Below are 26,203 nucleotides of genomic sequence, written 5' to 3'. Positions count from 1 at the left end.
GAAACAGAAAAACAAATTAATTAAAGGGATATTCTACATGATACCCCTTAATTTTTTTGACTTTCTACATGGTACCCCTACACTTTTTAAAACATACATGGTACCCCTAATTGTTGTCATTATCACCAAGTGTACTCCTAAACTTTATTTTCCATCAATTAAACTCAGTTTTAGGCATTAGGTAATGACTTGGACGCGTAACCCAACTTGTCATTTATTATCCCATGACATAAGGACTCTGTTAGGCTCAATATACATCTCGATCTTAATATTTATTGATGTATATGGGCTAAAAAACTTTTGACGGAAAATTTATTGATTCCTTGCAAAATTATCACGTCCAACTATGGATATTGAGCCTAATAGAATTCTTATGTCATGAGATGATAAATGACAAGCTTGGTTACGCGTCCACGTAATCACTTAACGGCTAAAACTGAGTTTAATTGACAAAAAATAAAGTTTAGTGATAATGATAAAAATTAGGGGTACCATGTATGTTTTAAAAAATTTAGGGGTACCATATAAAAAGTAAAAAAAATAAAGGGGTACCATTTAGAATATCCCTTAATTAAAACAAAGGATAGAAAATTACGAGCAGCTAGCCTTTTTGCGAGGAACACAAACATTCGAATGTAGTAGCGCAAATTTCATTATTTAGGGTGACTGTTTATAACAAACCGTTTCATACAAGACTAACCAAATTGACAAACTTCTCCATAGCGGAGCGTGGCAAACAAATGGGAACCAAAACCCCGGACTTGCCAAGGTGCTTAAAAGGTGTAAAACAAGTAATATATCCCAAATACGGGTTAAACTCGCTGCCTCTTCCGAACCCACCATAAACAGGTCGACCCCAACCGAAATCCAAACAATTTAACCCAATTCGTCTATGATCAGATACCGTAAATCTACCGACTGCCATGCGATTTGCCAAGGACTTCACGTATTCCTCATTGACATTGACATTGACATTGACATTGACATTTTCTTTAGTCCTTTTCACAAGATCAACTATGTATTGAAAAGGGTTTTCAGAGAGCTCGGCTGTCGTGGCTTGTGCTATCGGGACGGCAATAACATTGCCATAATATCCTGTTGGTAATGAAGGGTTGTATTTTGACCGGGTGTTCATGACGAATGTTAGTTGAACCGTCTCTTGAGGATCGCTGTACAAGGCCATGGTATGGCATCGCCATAGGTGGGCGATTATGAGCTCGAATGTTGTTGATGGCGAAACTGATTCTTGTAGCCTAGCTATTTCAGCCGATCCTAGTAATAAATAGAGTAAATTAAAAATAACCCCCATTTAAAATTTACTTTTTAAAATTACTCCTTTATATATAAATAGTTTAAACTAATTTTTTACTTTTTAAAATTTTCTTTAGATTACACTTTTATAAAAAAAATGTTACAAAACTCAAATTTAGGTAACTTGTTTCGTATCATTTTGAACTTATTCTCCATTGTTATACCTTTCAGAATATAAATCGCGAAAGTGGTAATTAAGCGCCTTAACTTTGTTCAATTGTGAAATTAGGCCCCATAAGTTTTATTTGGAGCAATCAAGCCCCTTAAGTTTCACCAAAAGTGAAATTCAACCACATTTTTAAAATTTTCACAAGAATTTTAATTAAAAACATTTTATATTGTATTAAACAATCTATTAAATAACTAAAAATTACTAATTGCAACTTTACGAATTTCTACATAATTTTTTAATTATTGAAGAACGCTTTTACATACATATTTAGTAAATTGTTTATAATTTATATAATATTCATACATATATAATAAATTGTCTATATATTATAAAATTCAAAATAAAAAAACTCTCAATATTTAATATAAATATAAAAGTTCTAAAATTATATAAAAAAATTATATTTGATAAATTGTATTAAAAATGATTTTAATATAAGAATTTGGTGAAAATTAAGAAAATGGGGTTGAATTTCACTTTTGGTAAAACTTAGGGGCTTGATTGCTCCATATAAAACTTATGGGGCCTAATTTCATAATTGAACAAAGTTAAGGGGCCTAATTATCACTTTCGCGGAGTATAAATTGACTAAGTTACAAACGGAATGAGTTCATAGACATACGAAATAAATTACCTAAATTGGAGTTTTGAAGCAATTTTTGACAAAAAAGTGCATATTCAGAGAGTAATTTTAGAAAAAAAATTATATAAGAGAGTAATTTCAAAAAACCAATTTTTAAAAGTGAGTTATTTTTAATTTAAATACAACGGTAAACTTTTAATAACTTAATTTAAAATCCGCGAATAGTACTGAGTTTCAAAAACACCTTCTTACAATCTTACTATACGAGTATGGTCTTGTCTAGTTAGCAATTTGAAAGGGCTCGTAAAAAAAAAAAAAGTGTGAGAACTTAAACTCACCGAAAAAGAAAGACTTGTGAACCAATTCATCAAGTGGGGAAGTAATACAATTATACTCGTAGCGGACATCTTCATGGTAACTACCTTGGGACGGGCCTGGAGCGTCACTAAGAAGGTGACGCATCCACACGGGTGGAATTGATGGGTGTTGGGCACCGCCTGCGAGCTCAGTTACCGCGTTCAAGAATTGTACTAGTCCAATCCCGTCTGTCATTGCGTGGTTTAGACTAAGTGCGAATATAAATCCTCCACATTTTAATCGGGTCACCTGTTTTTGTAACGGAAAAAAAAAAAAAAAAAATCTCGGGTTGGTTAGAATGGAGCCTTTTTTTCAACATGTGTGTTTCGAATTTATATTATGCCCAATTTGTGATTCCCTCTGTCCCGGTCATTTGTTGTCCTTTTTCATTTTTGGGTGTCTCAGTTATTTGTTGTCCTTTCTATTTTAAGAATGAACTTGATGGGTAATTTGATCATTTTCATTCAATTTGTTCCACTTGTCATTTAGTTATTGGCCTTTTCTTCATTCCTTGGTCTTTGTGCCAAAACAAAAGGATAACAATTGACCGGGACGGAGGAAGTATTAATAATATGTACGGAGTAGAAGACTACGTACTTCTCCCTTACCCCTACGATTTGCAAGAGACACTGGATTAAATTAGGAAAATGAGTTTGCGTCATCGGGTGACACCCAATCTCGGCGCCTCACTCTCACATGCAATAAGTGGAGATCCTGACAATAAAGAATGCATGTGAGAGAGTGACAGCCAATTCGGCGCCACCCGGTGGGGCCCTATCATTATCCTTAAATTAGATTAACGATGTGATGTTATATTCCCAGTTTCCCGTTGCCATATTTATATAATTATATAAGGATTTTTTTGTCAAACACAACCTTTAAAAACATATATTTCCAAACAACAACTTTAGAAAAAAAGTGTGTGAAAAACATTTAATAATTTTTTTTTGTCAAACACGACATTTTTGCGATAGTTTGACCCCTTAGAATGGGTGATTTTCAGTCTATATTTAAGATAGGAAACGAATTCGGTTTGAGGTTTTCTTGGGCTCGTTGGAAAGGTGAGAGTACAGGTTTTCCAATGGTTGTCAACACGGTGGTCAAAGATAGTGTTATGTAGGGTAGATTGGTGTGTAAAGTAAGGTTGATGGTCACAAAGGGTTGATGTATGTTAAAGTAGGATTTTTCGAGGGTCAATTCACTCCTCTTAAACCACCACTTGCAACCAATAACCACCCCAACTACGAAATACCTTGCACTCCCCTCAACCTACATACCAAATTTCAGACAAAACAAGACAGCATAACCCCATTAAAAGACCCGCGAAAAACTCATGACCACCCACTGTAAACCCAGACTTAAAGTCATTTCTCTGACCAACCTTACTTTACACACTAATAGACCTTACATAAGGTCACCTTTGACCACTGTGTTGACAACCCCTGGAAAGTTTATAGTCCCACATTTTCAACGAGTCCAAGAACACCAAAACCAACTCCGTTTGCTATCTCAAAGATAAACTGAAAGTCACACCATTGCAAGTTGTCAGGAAGTTGTCAAAATCTGGCCAAAAAACCGTGTTTGACAAAAATAATTTATTAAAGGTTGTGTTTGACAAACTTTCTTTTAAAGGTGATGTTTGGAAATATGTTTTTTAAAAGGTTGTGTGACAAAAACACTATTTATATAAAGGTAAACAAATGATGGGGACAGAGAACGTATATTGTTAATTTGTTATTTGCGATAACAACTCTAAACCTTTAACATGACCAAAACTCGTATTTGCTCGACTCATTTACCTGGCCAGTTTGACAGGTCTACTACTCGTAAATATACCTGAATGATAAGCAACGAGGAATGCAAGATTTCACTAGTGACAGGAACACCATATAGAAGCTCATCGGAGCAAGGAAAAGGAGGATGAAGGGGATGACCAAAGTCGTCAAGAGTGACATCAGCATCGCCCTCAATGAAGAGAACACCCTTTCCATTACACTCAACCACCAACTTTCCCTCGCCCGTCTCCCTCAACCGCCCTGCTATTGGATAGTATGACACTAACGCCTTAGCTATCGCGTCCTTGATCACCTTTGCAGGGTCGTCGAATCCCCTCAAAGACGAGTTTATATTACTAGTATGATTCTTGTAAAACAAGATGAACGGGAGATGAACCCGAAGCCCTTTATTATTATCTAAGTTTGATAATTCTTTGAACTCGTAGGGCGTGGGATTTGCAGGGCAGATTAGCTCTGGCGCGTGCCTCATCACCTTGAATGTTAAGCCTGTGTTTGTACCATTGATTTCTGTCATTTTTGTACTAAGATCTACTTCGTACGTATCTTATTTATATTTTGAAGTATCTAGTGCATTACCGGATACATGTCATTTTCACAACAACAATACCTCAGACCCACCTCGATTTGGAGTCGACTAAGATGAACCCACCTCGATAAAAAAAAAAAAAAAAAAAAAAAAAAAGTTTGCATAGGTCATTAGGTCACTACTCCTTCGTCTCAGTCAATAATTTACATTTGCTTTATTTTCTCCTCATAAAATAAAACAAATGTAAACTATTCACTGAGACACAAGGAGTACGTGTTGCTTTGATAGGCAACCAATGTTGATTTTGCCTACAGCACAACCTCTAATATAAAAAAGTCAAATTAAGGCTACACTCACTACTACAGATACAGGCTATAACAACGGTCAAAAACCGTTGTTATATAAAAAAGCGGACGTTGTTAAAGCGTCCGTTGTAGAAGGTTTTAACAACGGTTAGTTTTCTTACGGAAACCGTTGTTAAAACTATTAACAACGGTTTTAAATATAAAAACCCGTTGTGGAAAGTGTGACTCAATTTTGGGGGGAAAGTTATAACAACGGGTTTTAATATACAAAACCGTTGTTATAACTAAAGACAACGGGTTGTTTGTAAATAACCGTTGTTGTTTGTTCTAAAAAAATAAAAAAAAAATTTAAATTAAATATTACTAACTATAAATATTAAAGCATCCTTTACCAACATATTAAAGCATCCTTTACTAACATTCATTAATTGAAACAACATGGCAATGAACCCTAATTTTATCAACAACGAAGAATGGCTTACACAAACGATTGAAGATGATGGGAAGGTTCTCGCCAAGCTTCCGCCGATCAACACCCATTAATCAAAGCATCCCTTGAACATCAACGGAATTATTGGATTAAGAGGCGTGAAGCGGTCCGGCTTGTCAACAAAGCCTCATCATCATCATCATCATCATCTTCATACCCTAGTCGGCCTGTTACTCGCAACTTGGTGCGGCCCAGAGATATGTTGAGTTGTACTCTTCCAACCTTATCTCCACATGCAAGTCGTGTCCTTGCATATATTCAATATGTTATTGCAAAATATGAAGCCAATGACCCGGAAGTTAGCGGTATACCAGAGTGGCGTGATTGGTGGCGGGTTGAGAAGCGCTTTTTACGCTTAACCGGGGTTGTTCCGACTTATTATACATCTTTTGATTTTCGATAATTGTAATGTATTTGGTTTAAAATTAAATGAAATGATCATTTTGAAAGTGTTGAGTTATGCTTGTTTGATTTGCTTCCATTTTTTCAACTCCATAGATCTATCTGTCATCATCAAGATCCGATTATGGCACAACTTCCTAACATATATGGCACAACTTCCTAACATATATATTAATTAAAAAACAACTCAACCCACACATTAGTATAAATACATTGCATTATCTCAACTAACATGCATTTCCATTATCTCAATATATTCTCCAAACCCTAATCGCTAAAACATGCTCGATCCGTATTGAAGGACGCCAAAGAAGATGGAAATGAAATAATTAGAAACACATACATGGAAATGAAATAATTAGCAGAGATCTTTGAACGGAACCTAATGGTCGATAAAAACACATACATTGAAATGAAATAATTAGAACAATAAAATAATGACGATGAAACAAACCCGATAATTACTGTAACGTACGTAAAGAGACGATGAAATCAACAAAGTGACGGCGAGAAGATAAAGCGGCGATGAGAAAGAGAGAAAGAGACGATGAGAAAGTGTGTGTTTTGTGTTTGTGTTTGGTCTTCTTTGGGTTTGTGTTTGTGTATTAAGGTTTGTGTTTTGTGGGTGCAGCAGACTTGTGTTTGTGTGGTTTATAGTATGGAAGGTATTGACAACGGTTATTAAACAACAACCGTTGTGAAATATGTTTTAACAACGGTTGTAGAAAACACCCGTTGTTAAATAAGTTTTAACAACGGGTTTCAAAAATAACCGTTGTGATTACTTTTCACTAACTTTGCGCCAATTTTGCGCCAAATTATTAACAACGGTTGTTCATGTGTGACCCGTTGTTAAAACGAATAACAACGGTTTTTATAACCATACCCGTTGTAATTGATTTTAGTAAAATTCGCGCCATACATTCTACAACGTCTATTGTGATTTTCGTGAATAATCGTTGTTAAAGGGGCGTTGTAGTTGCCTGGATTTGTAGTAGTGACTACTTTAAACCAAAAGAGTGATCAAGACTCTGCTGTAAAACCGGGAATTGGATTAAACGAATAAATTGATAGACGTGATCGATTCGAATGGACCATTTATATGGTGCTTGAAAAAACAGAAAATAGTTCATTTTCTCAGCTGCATTATGTTGACTAAGATGCACCTCATATTTATCTTTCGGTGTTTAGCCTACTTAACTCGATGTACCGAATTTACGGGTACCATGCTTACAACGCAATGTCTGAACGCAATTTTGTTGCTATATTTATCATTTATGTGTACGAAAATTTTGGTATCTCAGAGGGAAACGAACACAGAGTAGTGGTTTTATCAATTTATGTTGACAGCTTAATTTGTTTTGATTAAAAATTAAGTAAAATAAAAAACGCCGTTGCCGGGGATCGAACCCGGGTCACCCGCGTGACAGGCGGGAATACTCACCACTATACTACAACGACTTTGTTGCTCTCCAACGCGCTATAGTATATTATAAACCAAACGTTATAAAACACAGAACGAAAAAAGACCGTGATGAGGAGGACCAGGAAATTGAACCCGACGTGAATCGAACACGCAACCTTCTGATCTGGAGTCAGACGCGCTACCATTGCGCCACGGATCCCCTTGTTGTCTAGTTTCTATGCTGCTACGTACTTTTACTTGTCTATCGTTTCGTTTTACGTCGCATTGATTGTCCCCTTGATTATTGATTTAAGCTGGTTGCCTAGTAGTATTATTAAGGTTTAAAAATTGTATTTCATGATTTTCATCCATGAATACTTGCATTGTTCTGCAATTTACCTTCATTTGATTATTAAATCGTCCTTCCTTAGTACGGGTTGCTACACCTTATCTTCATTTTATGTCCAAAGTTTTAAGTTGACCAGACGTAATCTATATTTCACCCAAACTTTGTCGAATCTCTACGTTATATTGTTCTGTATAAAAGGAGAGGCGTAAAAAATATGCTCTAGGTCGAAACGTGACCTTAACAAGGTTTTTAACGGGACAGTCTAACATATATATTCCCCAATATCTATTAGAATTCTGATAAGGCGGTACTTTCATTATTTCATCAGTAAATCAAGCGTACAAGTACAGTTGTCTAGGGAACGGCCGCCACGTCTGTATTATGTTTGGCCTTTGACTGCACTGGGCCCTTTTGGTCGAGTTTATTCTATTCAGGTCGGCTCTGATGATGCTAATGCGGCGAATGACCCTGATGCGACCCGATATGTGAAGGTCAATGTAGTGGAAATCTCTACAACCAAGCCCAGGAACTTCAACTTAAATAGAGAAATGTCGTCTAAGAGAAGTAGGACTACGAAGTTGATACGGAATAATGAAGAAGATGCAGGAGAGTTTAAGATGATTAAAATATGGAGTAGTAATTTCTTCGAAGGCGTGATGGTTGAAACATGTGAATCTGTATCTGGCGCATTTGCTTTGTATTAGTATGAGTTGAGAGAATGAGAGAATCAAAACTGTAGAGTGTTCTCCCCTGTTAATACAATGTTCATCCTTCAGCTTGTTGCCTTGATTATTACTTGTATTACTTTTATTAATATGTTCATCCTTCAGCTTGTTGCCTTGATTATAGGATCTGAACTGAATTTATAGGATCTGAACTGAACTGAACTAAATTTATAGCACTACTACGAAAACGCGGCATACCGACGACCAAAATCAGCCCGTACTGACGGCTTATCCGTCAGTATTTTCATTTCCTAACGGAAATTCGGTCAGTAGCCAGGGTCAACTTATTTCGTCACTAAAAAACCTACCTTGACGGAATTTCCGTCGTTAATTAAAAACCGTCAGGAATGTGTACCGACGGAAATTCCGTCAGATAGCCGTCAGTATCCCGTGTTTTCTGATGACTTGTTTTTTCCGTCAGTATGCCCGTCACTATACCGCGTTTTCGTTGTAGTGTAGGATCTAAAGTGAACTTAAATTAAGTGACTTTAAATCCAAAAGAACATAACCTTAGTCCCCAAATGATTTGGAGTCGGTTAAGATGAACCCACCTCGTTTAAATAATAAAAAAAGTTGCATAGGTCGGTAGGTTTCTACTCCTTCGTATAAAACTATTCAAAAAATTGATAAACGTGATCGATTTGAATGGACCATTTATATGGTGCTTGAAAAAACAGAAAGTAGTTCTTGTAAGAAGTTGACAGAGGGAAACGAACACTACACAGAGTGTTGGTTTCAGTTGAACAGCTTAATTCTGTTTTGACCAAAAAAATAAGAAATTAAAACGCCGTTGCCGGGGATCGAACCCGGGTCACCCGCGTGACAGGCGGGAATACTTACCACTATACTACAACGACCTTGTTGCTTTTACACGCGATGTAGTATTATATAAATTCAAATATATAAAACACAGAACGAAAAAAGACCGTGATGAGGATCGGGAAATTGAACCCGACGTGAATCGAACACGCAACCTTCTGATCTGGAGTCAGACGCGCTACCATTGCGCCACGGATCCTCTTGTTGTCTATTTTCTATGCTGTTCGGTACTTTTACTTGTCTATCCTTTCGTTTTACGCGCTTATACTCTCTTCGTCCCTGTCAATGTTTACCATTGTTTGAAATATGTAAAGAGTTCAATCAATGATAGGAGTAATTAATTAACTATTCATCGGGATGTCGAGAGTAATAACCACGTTAAGCTCAATTATGTTAACGATCACATGTGGTGAGACCGTGAGACAGTCTTATGATAAGGTTGGAGTACTTCTCCATTGTGTATGAGGCTAATGAGGTCATCTCATGCAAGAATTTTTTATTCGAATCACTTTGGTATGCTCAATTTAATCGTTTTAGTTTAATTTATTTTTGCGAGAGGATAAAAATAGCGGATTTTACTCCAGAAAAAGATTTATTGGCCACGTAGATTAAGGATATAGTCGTTTGATGCTCTTTGGTGTTCCAAAGTATTTTTAATTGAACATTAGAAATAACAAACCTCCACACGGATTCTCAATTACCTAACGCCCTCTAGGCAAGTAATTTCGTTTCGTACCAAAGTACACTAAACAAGTCAATTATTTATTTATTTATTTATTTTTATTTTATTTTGGAATATTCTACATGGTACCCCTCAATTTTTCGACTTTCTACGTGGTACCCCTATACTTTTTAAAACATACATGGTACCCATAATTGTTGTCATTATCACTAAGTGTACCCGTAAACTTTATTTTCCATCAATTAAACTCAGTTTTAGGCGTTAGATAATGACTTGGACGCGTAACCAAACTTGTCATTTATTATCCCATGATATAAGGACTCTATTAGACTTAATATCCATCTCGATTCTAATATTTATTGATATATATAGGCTAAAAAGTTTTGACGGAAAATTTATTGAATCCTTGCTAAATTATCACATCCAAAGATGAATATTGAGCCTAATAGAGTCCTTATGTCATGGGATGATAAATGCCAAGCTTGGTTACGTGTCCAAGTAATCACTTAACCCCTAAAATTGAGTTTAACTGACGGAAAATAAAGTTTAGGGGCACACTTAGTGATAATGACAACAATTAGGGTATCATGTAAGTTTTAATAAGTGAGGGTTACCATGTAGAAAGTCAAAAAATTGAGGGGTACCATGTAGAATATTCCTTTTTTTTTTATGACGAGGGGGTTGAGTCCCCCCGAGCCCATGCTTTCCCGCACTCACATGGACCATGTAAGTCACCCCTTTCGGGGGCTGCAGTGGTCAAGTGATCATCGCCCGAGCTGATAGTCGAACCTGGGACCTCTCAACTCCTGCATTTCTGTAAGCTTCAAGGTTTAACCCAGCTACCACTGGACTAACACCACTTGGTTAAAATGACGAGAGGGTTGAATCCCCCCGAGCCCATGCATTCCCGCATCACCACATGGACCATGTAAACCACCTCCTTTCGGGGGCTGCAGTGACCAAGTGATCATCGGCCCAGCTGGCAATTATTTACTAGGGAACATGGTTCGGATCGCATTCTTGCAATATAGATAATGAATAGCTTTAATTTCTTGAGCTGTATGCCTGTATGTAATACTCCCCTTTCTCCCATCACTCACTATCTCTTACATTGCTGATTGCTCTCGTCTCGCCGTGGTCCAGCAGATCAGCACTTATTAGCCATGGTTTGTCAAAAAGTCGGGTCACGGGTGAACCGATAATATTGTACATCTTAGCCTACTTACATTTCTTAGAGTTTATCATGAAATGCTGTAATTTGATGAAATATGGTACCTTTGTTTGGTTGTTTTATTATGGTCTTGTTTGTTGCCATATTGTCTAAGAAACCAAAAAAAAAAAGAATCTTGTGTCTGAATTCTGTGTAATCTTATTGAGAGTAATTGGTCATTTTTGTACGTTTTGTATGCTTGGATAGTCCATAGATTACTGTAGTTTCTTAAAGAAAAATCGCGAGGTTTTTTTCCCAGTCTACCGCGTCATCTATCGTACATTATATTGGAAATTCAAGTGTATTTTATCGTCCTTAATGTTAATAAGAATTTTAATACAGATGTCAACTAACTTAGTTGGTGAAGTCATGAGAGGTATTACCGTATTAGTACCCATGACCTGGGTTCAAATCCCGTCAACATCAAAATCGCCCCTGTGGCTCCCTTTAAGCCAAAAGAAATTAGCTGACGTAAACTGTAAGATAACGTCCAAAGATAACCTCGACAAGTGTTCTAACACGGTCTTTCTTATGTCGGGAAATGCTAATTATCCTGAACAAACGTAAATTCACTAGCCAATCAATGCGAATTACCCCGACTTTTTCCCTTCTAAATTGGTCCATACCGTCCGAAATTAGCCCTATTATTAATGTGGTCCTGATCATGGAATTGGCTTGACATATAAGTTTATGATGACCCACTGAACTTTCGTTCAGGCATCATCCAAGTAAATCAGTGTCGATATCATCGCGTGCTTTAGATGCTGGGGCTAACCGTGGCATTGGTAAGAATGGGATACAATGTTAAATCAAGCTTCATGCCAAACTACATGTTAACCTTGGCCTTCTATTTCAAGCTTCCGATTTTTCGTACGACATGTTATCGCTTTGCTTCTCTTGGCTACATCCGCGACTGATTGTATGCAATACTCCATCACAAGCGTACCACATATAATCATATTGGATAGCGATAGACCGACAGTGAACATCTGAACATATTAGGCAAACGCCTAACCGAAGACAATATCAAGCATCCAACTTTCCGGTGAGGTGCCTTTGTTATACTTTTGAGAAGCAGGGTAACGATTAAGCGTTCGACCAAAATAAAATCTATCGAAAAAATTAGGCAACACGGACAGAATATGATTTCGGAGAATTATTGCATTAGAAGTCAAGAATACAAGAAGGGTATAGGTACAAATCCGTTTGAGACACGAGGGTAATGTTCCTGTAAACCTTGATCAAAGAAATCATGATACTTGTTAGAACAGTCAAACGGGTCGGGCCACACCCAAACAGAGGAGAGACGGACCACTCGATAACACAAGAGAGGTTCCATCCTAAAACCAATTGACTGTTCTTAACAATACAAAATACAACCAAACGGACGTGTAAAATGAACAAAATACCTTTACATAAAGACGGATTAGATGCATAAATTTCTGGTTTTCTCAGCTGTTCCAGAAGACCTATTAACTAGGTATCATCAAGCTCAGTGAGTTTAGCGCGTTTCTCAGCAGCTTTTTTCCTGATAAAAATTCCCCATCTAAGCGCAGCTTTAAGCTTGAGCCATCCCACCACAGCTTTACCAGAAGAGCGGACTTTATCATCGTCAAAATTGAAGTTGATTGCAGGCGAGGGTGAGGGTGCGTAACCTGATGATGAATACGGGTACAGATCTTCTGTCACGCCAACCAGGTTTTGACCTTGACTGTGACCCATCCCGAAAATACGGAGTAAATGCTGCATATCGTCATGTTCAAGCATCTCGTTACTCCTCATTCGTATTTCTTCCTCTGATAGCAATTCCTCTGTGCCTCTATAAAAGTTTGATGTACTAGCTGGATTGAATCCCGGGAAGGATGGTTGTGGAGGGCCGAGTGACAACGTGTCATCGTTTCTAGGGAGTTGGCTTAGACCGGAAGCACCAATATATTGATTAGGAGGCAAAAATGAGGTGGTGTTGAATTGCATCGTCGACCCATTAGGATTCATTGTATGTGATTGGGAAGAGTATCTTGCGCCAACCGCATCATTTAGACCTAACCATACCATACCATGTTGTTAGGATAAAATTTATACTTCCTTCGTCCCGGTCAATTGTTGTCCTTTGGTTTTGGCACAAAGACCAAGGAAAGAGGAGATGACCAATTACTAAGTGACATATGGACCAAATTGAGTGTGAATGATCAAATTGTTCATCAAATGCATTCCTAAAATAGAAAGGACAATAATTGACTGAGACAACCCAAAATGGAATAGGACAACAAATGACCGGGACGGAGGGAGTAAAAATTAACAGAAGGAAATATTTATAATTTTGTAAGCACTATACCCGACTCTTAGCAATCCAAGACATCTCGAAAGAACATAAAAAAGGGACACCCGCATGACAAAAGCAGAACAGCTTTACTTCACTTGTATCCTCATTTTAGGGCAGAGTTCCCATGTCTATATATTAATCGAGTAATGCATAGTTCGATTCCTTAGTTTCATTGTGGATTTATTATTTATAGAAGGATAATGAAGACAGAAAATGAACTGGATGCATTGAATAAATAAAAAAAGAGCGAAGAATAGCATCCGAACCTTCAATCTTGAGATTAGGTTCAACATGATGCTGCTCCGGAGCAGGAGGGACGGGTAAACTTGGTATAGCTAAGTGATGGTTGTAGTAGTTGTTTGATTGAGTCATAGGTGCTTCAATTCTGGAAGTATCGTCATTTTTGTTCTGTTTTAAGCTCAATAGAGACTTACCATCATACTCAACAACATGCATCCAATTGTCATATGCTTTCTTTATCAAGGTATCCGCGTAAATCTGCCAACAAGCGACATTTTTAGGGGACGAAATTATTTTACTATAGCATACTATGCATCCAATAATTCATATAGTGACAAATATGTGCGTATCCACCTTCGCATGAATTGACAAAAAGAGAATCCAAATCCTTTCAAGTTTTTATTCTGTATAACCCGATTTCTTAAGAGTTAAGACAGAAGTAGTATCACATCTTAGTTTTTTGCCCTATATATGGCTAATATCATATGGTCTAAGTAAACGTAAGAACCGAAGCCTTACCCTCACAGTTGGTGAATGACACAATTAGAATTTCCTCAAGACCATATTTGTTTAGCAATTCACTCACGGATATAGAATTATCAATAAACGCAAGCAAATACAAGATGAATAAACCGATTACCATGATTGAAAGGAATGAATTGCTAACCTTCTGAGCATCGGAGAGTGCATCAGTCGAGTAGTACTGGCCGCCAGCAATTAGGCCAGTAAACTCATATATGCTGTTGAACATCACCCCAACACCTTGTGGACCCTCAGAGTAATAGATAAACAGCTTCTCACTTAAGACACACGTCTTCGAGTGTTCAACTAGGGCTTCCCACATTTTATTCGACATTCCACTTCCAAGTATCTACAATATCTCTGGGTTAGGTTAGAATAATATCGCTGAGATAGAAATAATCATCAGACAATGCTGCTAAAGAGTCTTACATTTCGCAACCTCTGCGGATCTCTAACAACAAACCGCAAGAAATCTTCGACTGAAACTATTCCGGCTTTAGTCAGCCTCTTGTGGAAAGCCCCGTCTTTTCCAATCTTCTCCAGTCTCCAAACTTCATCGCTTAAAGCTGGAGGGTAGTGTTTTTTGTACACTTCAGACAAAAACAGTAAAGCATTCTGTCAGAGCGACACATTCAGAAGTGGAGCATCTACGAGAAAGAAAATGCAAAAACACGTGAAAATGCTCACATTCCCCTCTGTGATCCTTCACAGTAAAGGCTTCGGTCTTTGCCTCCCGAACACGGAACCCTTCACAGTAACCTGAAGCAACCTTGAGACCTAATCTAAATTGTCTGCTTCTAATCCAGCTTGAGTTATCGGTAAATGTCAGTTCCCCAAGAGTTCCTACGCCTTCTTTAAGTGTCACTTGCAATTCTCCAGTTAAAAGGGGTCGCTTTCCTTCACGCTCTTTCACAAGATGACTCTCAAATTCTTCTTCCGTCCAAATTGTATCATCTTCGTCATTAAAATCACCTTCAAGCACAACAATATCTAATTTTGCACATGATTCTGAGCCAGTTGTGACAAGTTGTCCGGAATTGGCATCAACTAAGACAATGTGGATAGCTGCCCCTTGCTCGCCTTCTACTTTTCCGCCAGTGAAAAGGGGGAGAGACAGCCTTGTTCGAAACTGAAGCTGCAAACTTCTTCCATCAGATGCTTCTATCCTCTTGGGAGAAGACCTGGATATATTTTTTAAATAAGAATAACGATGAACATTAGGAACTGGAAAGTCGTGGGAGCATGCAGAAATTAGATTCAGAAGTCACATTCAACAGAAAAAGTTATCAAGCAAACTGTACCTTCCAACAAGCCTGGCAGGCCCCAACTTCGCCAAAGCACGTTCCACTTCCTCGCTAACCTGTTCCATCAGTCATGAAAGAAACAACACGTTCAACACAAACATACAAGCAAGTAGCCTATTTTTACTCCCCCTTAATTAATTTCAACCACTAATTCCATAGCGCCAACGATAACAATAACCAGGATGAATCCTAATGGGGTCAAGATGTCGCAGCCTAATAGTAACCAGATGCAGTTTCTTCTCCAAGAAGAATATCATTATCGAGAAGCGTTCAATTCAGCTCTCTAATGGACAAATTGTCCTTTACTAAGAAGAAGAGAATCATACATAAGTTTGATTAATCTTACAACTCTCCGAAGGATGGGTTCCAAGGATGAGCACAATCTCTGCAGACTATCCACCTTAAGGGCTTCAACAATAACACTACATAAAAGACAAAAGTTTAGAGAATAAACAGCATACGTCACACGAACATTGATGCACATATAAAGCAATGCTCAAGATTATCAACTCAAAGGCCGTGAAAACCCATAAATCTACAACCCCTTGAGCAAAAAATTAACTCACAGATCTCCAGTAACAATAAAGCTTAAATTTTTCGAAGGATAAGAGTTACTTATGCTGTATGTAATATAATCCACTAGTCTGGTTAGCAAGGAGCATCAATGAGTGTCGGAAATATATAATTGGATCGGTTTCACCATAGAACATGATTAAGTGAGACCCTTAATGTCGATAATAAAATCGAGTTTTTATCTCCTAACAATGAATTCATCTAACTTCTGTGCAGTTATTACAAAATCAGAAGAAACCCTAAAGTATCTCAAAACTGCATCAAAAAGCTATATGCCAGACACTACATAAGTACGGAAATGGATCCTCTCCATTTCCTCTCACAATCTATTTGAATAATAATTACCCCTTTCACTCCCATTTTCCCTTTATTTTTATGCGTAAATTTAGAACCGTTAGATATTGTCAAAATGCGGACCATTAATAGGAACTTGCCTCTCCATTTCTTTTTCGGAAATTGAGAGAAAATGGACTCCATAAGTACATAGTACATATATTTCATCAATAATTGTGGAGAACTTCAATAAAAGAAATTAATTAATACCCAGAAAATCCAAGCTCCCAACTTTACTAAATGACACAAATTAATAACCAAATCAGACATAAAACAGCATTAAATAACTAACCAAATCAAGCATAACAATACAGAAAATGAGCATTTGAGACCGTCTTAAGCTTAAAGACGGGTTTTTTTAAAAGCCATGTAGCTCATTTTATAATACCTATAATCACTATGTTGTAAGTTTAAGACGGGTCTTATAGTTACCCACCTCACAACCAGAAAATTAACTGTTTATCAACTTTACTAAATCACTTAAATAAGGCCATCTTTGTATAAAACCGTCTTATCCAAGACTGACTGTTTTTCAACTATACTAAATCACTCAAATTAGCAAGCAAAAAACAAAACCGTCTTACATAAGACTAACTAAATTAGCCGAAATAAAAACATGATAAAGATATGAGATTAACCTAGCTAAAGCAGGTCTTTTACGATCAGGTTGACCATCATCATCATCATCGCCATTAACATCCGAACTCGAATTCGGATCCAAACTTCTCTTTTCTCTTCCATTCATACTCTTTGATCTCTCCATGTATCTTGTTTGCATTATTATTTTCTCAAAAAGATTCCAACTTTATTACTAGATCCACTAAATAAACAATACCCTTTATTTAATTTAACAATTAAATCAAAAAAAATGAATTTTAAAAGATTAAGATCATGAACAAAAAAAAAGTAACTAATTTATGCTTTATACATGGTACCCACTAGTTGAATTTAACAGAATTTATGAAGAAAAGTTGAGCGGGAAAAAGTTAACAGCTTTTGATGTTAGAAAGAGAAATAATGATGATTTGTTATGAATATATGATGTGGGATTTTGATTGAAAGAAATGGAAGTTTTTTTGTGTTCAATATTGACGGCTTATTGAGTTATATATGGAGTTGGAAACTATGGAAAGTTGAGGGGAAAAATTAGAAACCTGATTTTGTTTAAATGAATTGGAATATTTCGGTACCACTTTCTCACGTGTTAATATGTCGGTGTTTTGTCATAAGAGGTGGTACGGTATTGTTGGTGACGTAATCTTATTTTCCTTTTATGAATTTTGAGTGTTGGGCTTGATTTTGTAGGGATAGCCGGATAGATGAAGTGAAATATTTTGGTACCACTTTCTCACGAGTTATTATGTTGTCATCATATCGTGTTTATTTATATGTTATATACTTGTATGTATGTATAATGGAGGTGCTACACTGCCACAGTGGTACCGTATAGCCAATGATGCAATCTTATTTTCCTTTTTGAATTTTGAGTATTTGGGTTTGATTTTGTAGGGATGGATGAGGTGGAATATGTTATATATATAGAAATGGTACCGTATTTTGGTACAGAATCTTATGTTTCTTCTCTATTCATAAGAGGGCGGATTTATATCGACGACATTTTAGTAAATATCGACGACGTTTTTCATAAAAAAGACGATAACTGCCCTTCCACTCATCCAACACTTTCTCTCTCTAAAAAATTTCCTCTCAACTTCAACTAAATTAAAAAAAAAAAACAACAACAATTAACAACACGACGGATCTCGAATCACCGGGTACTTAAACAACTTAATCGCTTCATTATTTGGTTAATTTTTTTTTTGCGCACCGTTAAATCCATTCGATAATTGATTTACGTCACGTATTGACTTAGTAATAACAAACATTGCAATTTTTCTGCGTAAATCTGAAATTTATATCCCCAAAGTTGAACCATGGACCAAACTTTGAGATCTAACGTTGACCATGGACCAGTTGAAACCAATGTTTCAGTGGTCAACGTGGAAACCAAGCGTTGGAAGTGGTCAAACGTTGGAATCCCACGTTTGCCACGGAGATTTTTTTATTTTTTTTGGAACTTTTTCAAAAAAAAAAAAATTCTCCGTACAAACGTGGGATTCCAACTTTGGACCACGGCCAACGTTGGTTTCCCACGTTTGACCACTACGCCAACATTGGTTTCCCACGTTTGGACCATGGCAAACGTTGGTTTTCAACGTTTGGTCCATGGTCGATTGTTGAATCTCAACATTTAGTCCATGAGCTAGTTCATTTTTAAAAAAAAAAAAACCGTGTTTAATACGTTTATTTGCCGATTTTTTAAATTTATTTAAATTTTCTAGGATGTGCGTTAATTTCTAACATCTTTTAATTTGTTTAATGCGATGAGAGAACGAAATGTAGTTGGTTTTTAATAGAATTTGAGAGAATATTGTTTAGAGAGAGAAAATAGTGTAATTATGCAAAGGGCATTATCGCCTTTTGGAATGAAAACGTCGACGATATTTACTAAAACGTCGACGATATTTACAAATCGGGATTTTATAGGAATGACTTCGATTTGTTGTGTATGTTGTGGATAGTCAAGATTATCCTTTTAAATCTAAAATCGGATTAATAAGTTTCTTAAACAACAATATCTATCTTAAAATGGAAACGTGTTAAATATATTGTCAATCACATCTTAAGATGGATATTGTCATTTTAAGTAAAATTGAATTAATTTCTGGTAGAAGTCTGTAATTTCAGACATCAAAATGGAGAATAGTCCCTATTATTTTCGGCTAGCTCACTTCAATTCAGTTAATCTCAATTCATCTCTATTTATCTCAACAAATTTTAATTCAGTTCAACTCACTTCAATTTAGTTCAAGCTCAAATTAGTTCAATTCAGCTTCATTCAAGCCGAAAAAAGTAATCCCTTAATACTTACTCCGGTGGATTGAGTACATGTCAGATTACAACGGAAGTATACACTGTTGTCGACGGTGGACACCCCAATTTAGACCAAAAAAAAAAAAAAAAAAGATTACAAGGGAAGTGATGCACGTGCGGGAAATGGGTAAAAGAGAAGGGGTAAATCAGGTGAGGCAGTGACAGGGCTGCGTATGGTGGGGACGCAGGGAGTAATTGGAGTTAGCGTGATCATAATTGCTAACTGCCGCCTTATTAGAATATTATCTTTTGTCGGTCACTCGCTTTGATCCAATCTCTACCTCACTACCTTTATTAAATGAAACCAATTCCAATTTCAAGTACACTCCCCTTAGATACATCATTTCATCATCTACTATGTTAGTGTAGTCGTACGGTTAGAGGTTTTTATGGAAAAGTATTAGACCTTGTCTACAGGATAGTTAGGTCGGTTTTGAGTCGGTCACTTTCGGGTTTATATGAATTCGGGTTATTTAGGAGTTGGTTCATTTTCGGAATAATTGCCAGTTTGCCAAAATAAGCATCCGTGGAAAGTCAAAACAAGTCGAATTCGTCCGGATCAATTCGGGTTTCGAGTCATGCTCAAATCCTCAATTGGGGTGTTGGGTCATGTATGAGTCAGGTTATTCCAATCGATTCATTTGGGCTGGTTAATTTTGTCAGGTCTAGCGAGTATACTGGGTTAGTGGGTAAATAGGGTGTATCCGGTTTTAACGGGCTGGGTAAGTATGGGTTGAAAATGCGTACCAATAGGTGGTGACTGCGGGGCGGGTATGGGATTCATTTTTGCTTGGTGGGTACTGTCGTACATGTAGAGGTGTACAACATGGCGGGCTAGCCCATCCCAGCCCGGGTCTGTGTGCCGAAAAATGGTGGTCCGCTCAGCACATGACCCAGCCCGATCATCCCCTAGCGTCGGGCTAGTGCCACGACAAAACTGGCCCAGACAAATAATAAAAAATATATAAAGGCCGCCAGACAAAACTGGCCCAGCACTAGCCCGGTCCTTATTTAGTGTTGTGCCAGTGCCGCAACCACCCAACCCGGCCCAGCGCACACCTCTAAGGCTCTACGTGCGTGTATCAGTTTGTGGGGGAACCTACATCCACTTTTCGCCTGCCCCACTCCAGCGACATCAGCGACATCCTGTTAGAAGTACCCCGACACGACATTTTAGGGCCATTTTCTCACATATTAAACATTCGTAATTGCTAAATCCCGCACACTAATTTACTCATTCCCGCGCATTTTACCCCTGATACTCCAATAAGTGCCCTTTTATATAGTAATAGAGTAATAGACAGCCTAAAATGCACACTATAACCTATCAGCCACTTTTACCGCCACAGTTCCTTCCAATCTTCCATAATGAAGGTTGTTTATGGTGGATGGGAGGGTAAGAGGATCGAGTATAACTAGCTTCACCTTGTGTTCAGCTAATAGAGACGGGCGTTTACGGAAAAGCCATAATGAAGGTTAATCGAGAAATGCATGGACTATAATCAGCAAACAATACAAGAAAATCCGAATTGTTGTGTTACTTGCATACTACGCTATAAACCCGCATAAAATTTAGCTAACAGCGAGGAGTGAACTCGAGAAAAATTACCGGAGAAAATTAAAGCTGTTACTTTTTCTTATTCCCCTTCCTTCTCTCTCTTTTGTTCTGTAGCTTCGGCCGGGAGCTACCTTTTCTAACTTTCTTCATGGGTTTCTTCTTCCTTACAGGAATGTTATGCTGTTTGCCTGCTCCTTTAGTGAAGGCCGGTGGTAAAGATGTTGACTTTGTCAATGGACGGTCTTCTTCCTCTTTGCGAGTAAGATCGCTTGTAGTGACTGTCACCATGACATCGCCATTTTCATATGTTGTTGTCCCTTCAAAGACCTCTGCATGACCTAAAGATATTAGATTGGTTTATCCTAACCTATTACGGAGGCTTTTCATCTAACAAGCATCCTTAGAATGTCAAATATACAGCCCAGCACGTGTATCCTAAGACGACGACAACAACAACAACATCAGAGTCTTAATCCCAAAATGATTTGGGGTCGTCTGACATGAATCATCCTTTAGAACCGTCCATGGGTGGACACACACCTCAAAATGCGATCTCCAAAAAATCCTAAATCTTAATTCTCTCTTGGTTCTCAATTATAACAAGCATCGGATATTTTCTTTTCCCGATTGTTGGTCAACGTGTATCCTAAGACGATATCCAAAAAATCCTAAATCTTAATTCTCTCTTGGTTCTCAATTATAACATCGGATATTTTGTTTTCCCAATCGTTGGTCAACTACTTTCTTTTTGTCTGAAAGAGCCACAAGCCCACAACGAAGAATTTTGGCGCTGAGACCTGAGGGGTTCAAACCGAAGTTATGAATACATCCCTCAACGACATCACAAGCTGAGCTAGCTGGCATATGCTCAACAGGTACAATTGTACAAACATCAGAAGTTATGGGCAAATTCTTGTTTCAGACGGCCACCACTTTTCGCCTGAAGCTCAGACCGGAATATGTGAGCATTTTATGGTTAAATACTTAAATGTAACCACAATGGTACACCAGTGTTAACAACTTATGAAAACTTGTTTTTCAATAGTTGTCACATTTAGCTGTAAAATGGTTACAAAATCCCGTCTTATTGCTTTAGACCAAAATGGCCAGTCTGAAGCAAGACCAACTGGTTATGAGCAAAAAGGGATCGAGGAAACAGAATGCATGATTTGATTGGTGGCTTGGTACTAAGTTTGCAATTATGCACATTTTTATCTTGCATTCCGATTTCCGAGAACAGAAGCCGGCTAAGGATATATTCAAGGAACTTTTAAAAAGAAAAAGGATAATAATCAAGGAGACGACAAGACACAATTTTTTAACAAAGTTCCTTCATCGTACCTAGCTTACTTTGATACTCAGAGACTAATAACACATTCTTACTGACATCCTATCTCTAAATTTCGATAAATCACTCTCGGACCTTCTTAGCTTTCAATTTAACAGTCAGGGACTTTATAGGATCGGAGAATAACACAGATATCACTATGCATTGAACAACTGGACTCGTTAACAGCTTAAGCAATGGGGAAAAGGCACATAAACAATGATAAACCTATGTGATACTGACTCTTAACTTTAAAATACTTAAACATGTTACAAATTTATGGGTACAATTTTGCATTAGAGACAGATACCACACTAACACAGCATCCTAATTTTAGGACATGGGAAAATTGAGTCATGCCCTAACCCGACGCATGGATATGTACTTGTGTCCGGATCCCATACTTGAGTTCGAGTAACACAACACAACATGAGAAAGTTTCTGATGTATTACCAGCTGAATGAAAAGAATGGGTAATCAAGCTTGTGAAATCATACCAGACACTGACGGGATCAGCTCACTTTCATCATTCTGCTCGGTATCTTCATCATCAGCTTCACCGTCCTTTTCAGGAGGTGGTGCACCACCATATAATGCATTCTCTTTCTCCTTTCTCCTCTGAAAAAGTGTGAATAAATCTAATAAACCTCCAAACTATGTTGGTTAAATCGTTAAAAATGTCGAGGAAATACGACTATGTCCCAAATCCCGAGTCATTTGAGAAACTTCCTAAAATATAATTTTGAGCTATTACATCAGACATTAACACCTACTCTATATCTCATTCGTTCTGATCTACAACCATCAACTTTCAATTTCCCATCCTGGAGACGGACGGGATGGTAGGAGCACGATCCCCTAAAATATCATGTCAAACGACCAGTAAGTCTACTAATAAGAAAATACTTATGAGTTAGTAACTCAGCTTGCTTGCTAAGGCTACACAGATACGGGATTCTTATACTTGAAACTAAGGGAGCCATCTAGTCAAGCATGCCATATGTTTTCTGAGCTCAAACTTTTTAACATCAAGCTTTGCTCATAAATAAGAATCTCAAATCCTGGCAAAAAGTTTTAATACATCAAACGAACGTCCTCGGCCATTTGAACTGAGCCAATTTATAAGTTAAAAACTGACGAGCATCAAAAGAAAGATGAAGCGTCAATAACAACCCCATCAGATACTATAACCCTAAAAAAGCGTGCCTTCTGACATCCAGTTCAATTTGACTTTGGTGAGAGCATGAAGTACAACTTCAATTTTAAAGGCGGAGGGCAATACTCCGATTTTTCTTGCCTGGTATAGACCTAGTTGCGCTCTATTCTTATATCCGAGACTAGGTTGAGCATCTAAATTAAAAAATAACATAACATGCATCAAATAGAAACATTTTACATGCCATCTAATGGGTGGCTTCACACTGAACTAAAAATTTTGAACATTGGAACAAGTCAAAACCACAATCAAAGACCTTCTTTTTCGATGTGTAATATAACACCACCAAGCAGGCAAGCACATCCAAAGGAGAAAAAAGTGTCAAGACCACAAGCAAAGACCTTCCTTTGGCCCTTTTGAATCCACCTCCACAATCAACGTTAAAAAAAATATTCGAAAAGAAAATATTTGAACATATAAACTCAAGGAGTGAGAACATTGCACTAAAATGACTTCCTAGACTAAACCACATCTAACCATTATCCCAAATTCGAGACAGGGGTTCCTCAGACTACTCTACACATTTATGAAGGAACCCACAACTAAGATCATATTTAGAAGCATACTAAGAAGCAGATGTCTAGCTTAGTTGGTAAAGTCATGAGAGGTGGTGCTCATGACCCCGGTTCAAATCCCGTCAGCATTAAAATTGCCCTTGAGGCTCCTTTTACACCAAAAAAAAAAAAAAAAAAAAAAAAAAAAAAAAAACATGCTAAGAAAACAAAAAGGCTATTAAGATCCTCTACCGCGATTACCACTTCAACAGTAAGAAGCCAGACAGCATTTTAAGAGGGTGAGTCAAGATACAGTTGTTCTTTATCGTACTTCCCAAGATATTATGCCTGGGAGAATCCATGACATAAATGTGTGATATAAAGAGACTAAATACCTAGCTATACACATGAATACAGGATTAAAAATGTGACACTGCGAAAAAAACAAAATTTTCTCAATCATAGTTCTATTCGCCATTAACAGAATATTTGCATCATAGTCGGGTACTGAAGGTAAAGGACATTTTGATTCAGTGACATACAACAGTAGTAGTAAAGTTGTCAAACAAAATGAGGGATTTACCTGTTTACGTATCTCAAGATGCTTACGGCGACCTGCTTCCTCTTGTTTTCTATAAGCTTCCTTTCTCCTCTTCTTCTTTCTCTTTTGAAATCCACCAACAAAGTCTCTGCTCCATTGAAACCCATAGTTAACTCCAACATTTCCAAATAATAATCTACTAAGATTTTCACTATGCAAGGTATGGGAAGGTCGAACTCTATATCTAAGTAACCTTTCCATATCCTCCGAACTAGAGACTAGATGCACAATACATTCATCAATACTTAAAAACAATTTCCCATAAAACAGCTCATTGAACTACAGCAACCGTAACTCAAATGCCCATATTCTCTAAGTTGATCCTTTAAGAATATGACAAACCTATCTCAGCCTTACGGATAATGGAGGAGACGGAAAGCCAATGACTCTCAACCCGCTTCAAAGAAATAGGACACGAATGCCCCAAACAGGCCATAGAGTGAGCTATACTTTATTCGTCACTTAAAACAATTTCCCATCAAACAGCTCATTGAACTACAACAACCGTAACTCAAATGCCCATATTCTCTAAGTTAATCCTTTAAGAATACGACAAACCTATCTCAGCCTTACGGATAATGGAGGAGACTGAAAGCCAACGACTGTCAACCCGCTTCAAAGAAATAGGACATGAATGCCCCAAACTGGCCATAAAGTGAGCTATACTTTATTTGTCTCACGAAAACAACGAGTATACTTTACTTCCTTCAACCGATAAAAGTTCCAAATGCGGTTAAACCACTGTCTTCGAGTCCGGTTGAGAATTACACAACTTTCACCCCCTACTTTCTAAATGCTTCACAACTTTCAACTTTAATTCTCAACTAAACCCTAAAAACCCACAAAAATTAAAGCACTTTGGAGCAAAACCAACCAATCAAATTATCTAAAAAACCCTAAATCAAAAATATAAACCCTAAAAATTAACAAACAAACATGAAAAAATCATCATAAACAGCAAAATTAAACACAACCCAGTTCATGAAATGAGCTAATAACATCTCACAAACAACAAAGACATAAACTTTAATACACAACAAAAAAATTAAAAGAAAAGAGAAGAAAAAAGAGAGTACTTTAAGTCTTTTTCATCGAAAGAAACGGAGAGAGATTTGTTACGAAGAGATCTCTTAGATACGTGGGAGTTTCCCAATGATGGTGCACCAGACGGAGCTGCAACAATTGCCTCTTTTTCTTCCGCCATTGTTAACGGGAGAGCGAGCTTTTGTGGTAACTGGTAAGGCTGCGCTGAGTATGTTCACTGTATGTGTTTCTTTGTTTTACAATTTTGTTGGGATGTTTACCGGGTTTGGTCAATATTAGGTCGGTTGGGTCGGTCTCGTGCAAAACGGTTTTAAAAAAGGTTGACAGATATTCGCTTTTTCTCAGCTATTTGTTTGTTATTTTAATTAATAGTAAACAAATGATCCGCTTTAATTAATAGTAAACAAATGATCGGAGCGGAGAGAACAACTAATTTGTATAAGGGGGTCCCTATTAGCTCGGAATTTTGTTTGATATAAATTCTTGTTTAAGACCACTTTACGTAAAAGTGTGTAATACAAGTTTCTGAAACCGTTTTTCCAATTTTTAGTTTACATTTAAACGATGTTAATGAGATCATTTGTTCGGTTAGTATCACCTAT

At 37.3% G+C, this 26,203-nt stretch overlaps 3 protein-coding genes and 4 non-coding genes across 8 annotated transcripts; all 7 read right to left on the bottom strand.

The window, feature by feature from the left end:
• Positions 1 to 622: 622 nt before the first annotated feature.
• On the bottom strand, positions 623 to 4,796 carry LOC141592947 (benzyl alcohol O-benzoyltransferase-like). Its single transcript, XM_074413843.1, has 3 exons — positions 4,260 to 4,796; positions 2,405 to 2,672; positions 623 to 1,272 (listed from the first exon to the last, which is right to left on the bottom strand). The coding sequence occupies exons 1-3, from the start codon at positions 4,731 to 4,733 to the stop codon at positions 686 to 688; spliced, it is 1,329 nt and encodes a 442-aa protein (XP_074269944.1). The 5' UTR covers positions 4,734 to 4,796; the 3' UTR covers positions 623 to 685.
• A 2,535-nt stretch (positions 4,797 to 7,331) lies between these two features.
• Positions 7,332 to 7,403, bottom strand: TRNAD-GUC (transfer RNA aspartic acid (anticodon GUC)). The gene has a single exon. It is a non-coding gene; the product is annotated as a tRNA-Asp (tRNA).
• Positions 7,404 to 7,495: 92 nt separating this feature from the next.
• On the bottom strand, positions 7,496 to 7,567 carry TRNAW-CCA (transfer RNA tryptophan (anticodon CCA)). Its single transcript has one exon. It is a non-coding gene; the product is annotated as a tRNA-Trp (tRNA).
• Positions 7,568 to 9,206: 1,639 nt separating this feature from the next.
• Positions 9,207 to 9,278, bottom strand: TRNAD-GUC (transfer RNA aspartic acid (anticodon GUC)). Its single transcript has one exon. It is a non-coding gene; the product is annotated as a tRNA-Asp (tRNA).
• Positions 9,279 to 9,367: 89 nt separating this feature from the next.
• Positions 9,368 to 9,439, bottom strand: TRNAW-CCA (transfer RNA tryptophan (anticodon CCA)). The gene has a single exon. It is a non-coding gene; the product is annotated as a tRNA-Trp (tRNA).
• A 2,836-nt stretch (positions 9,440 to 12,275) lies between these two features.
• LOC141592950 (calmodulin-binding protein 60 C-like) lies at positions 12,276 to 17,607 on the bottom strand. 2 transcript variants are annotated; one of them, XR_012521263.1, is made up of 9 exons: positions 17,066 to 17,607; positions 15,868 to 15,943; positions 15,519 to 15,577; positions 14,905 to 15,398; positions 14,647 to 14,807; positions 14,363 to 14,566; positions 13,722 to 13,953; positions 12,518 to 13,174; positions 12,276 to 12,368 (listed from the first exon to the last, which is right to left on the bottom strand). XR_012521263.1 is itself a non-coding variant. In XM_074413849.1 (8 exons), the coding sequence occupies exons 1-8, from the start codon at positions 17,203 to 17,205 to the stop codon at positions 12,609 to 12,611; spliced, it is 1,932 nt and encodes a 643-aa protein (XP_074269950.1). In that variant the 5' UTR covers positions 17,206 to 17,607; the 3' UTR covers positions 12,276 to 12,608. The 2 variants fall into 2 exon arrangements, 1 of the variants encoding a protein (XP_074269950.1); XM_074413849.1 differs by having other exon boundaries at positions 12,276 to 13,174.
• A 3,224-nt stretch (positions 17,608 to 20,831) lies between these two features.
• On the bottom strand, positions 20,832 to 25,964 carry LOC141592949 (uncharacterized). Its single transcript, XM_074413848.1, has 4 exons — positions 25,634 to 25,964; positions 24,540 to 24,645; positions 22,744 to 22,864; positions 20,832 to 21,248 (listed from the first exon to the last, which is right to left on the bottom strand). Exons 1-4 carry the CDS (start codon positions 25,759 to 25,761, stop codon positions 20,989 to 20,991), a joined length of 615 nt encoding a protein of 204 aa, XP_074269949.1. The 5' UTR covers positions 25,762 to 25,964; the 3' UTR covers positions 20,832 to 20,988.
• Between the last annotated feature and the right edge of the window lie 239 nt (positions 25,965 to 26,203).

This window comes from Silene latifolia, chromosome 7 (assembly GCF_048544455.1).
Source record: "Silene latifolia isolate original U9 population chromosome 7, ASM4854445v1, whole genome shotgun sequence".
Taxonomy (NCBI): Eukaryota; Viridiplantae; Streptophyta; class Magnoliopsida; order Caryophyllales; family Caryophyllaceae; genus Silene; species Silene latifolia.
This window is presented reverse-complemented; position numbering and strand designations above follow the sequence as displayed.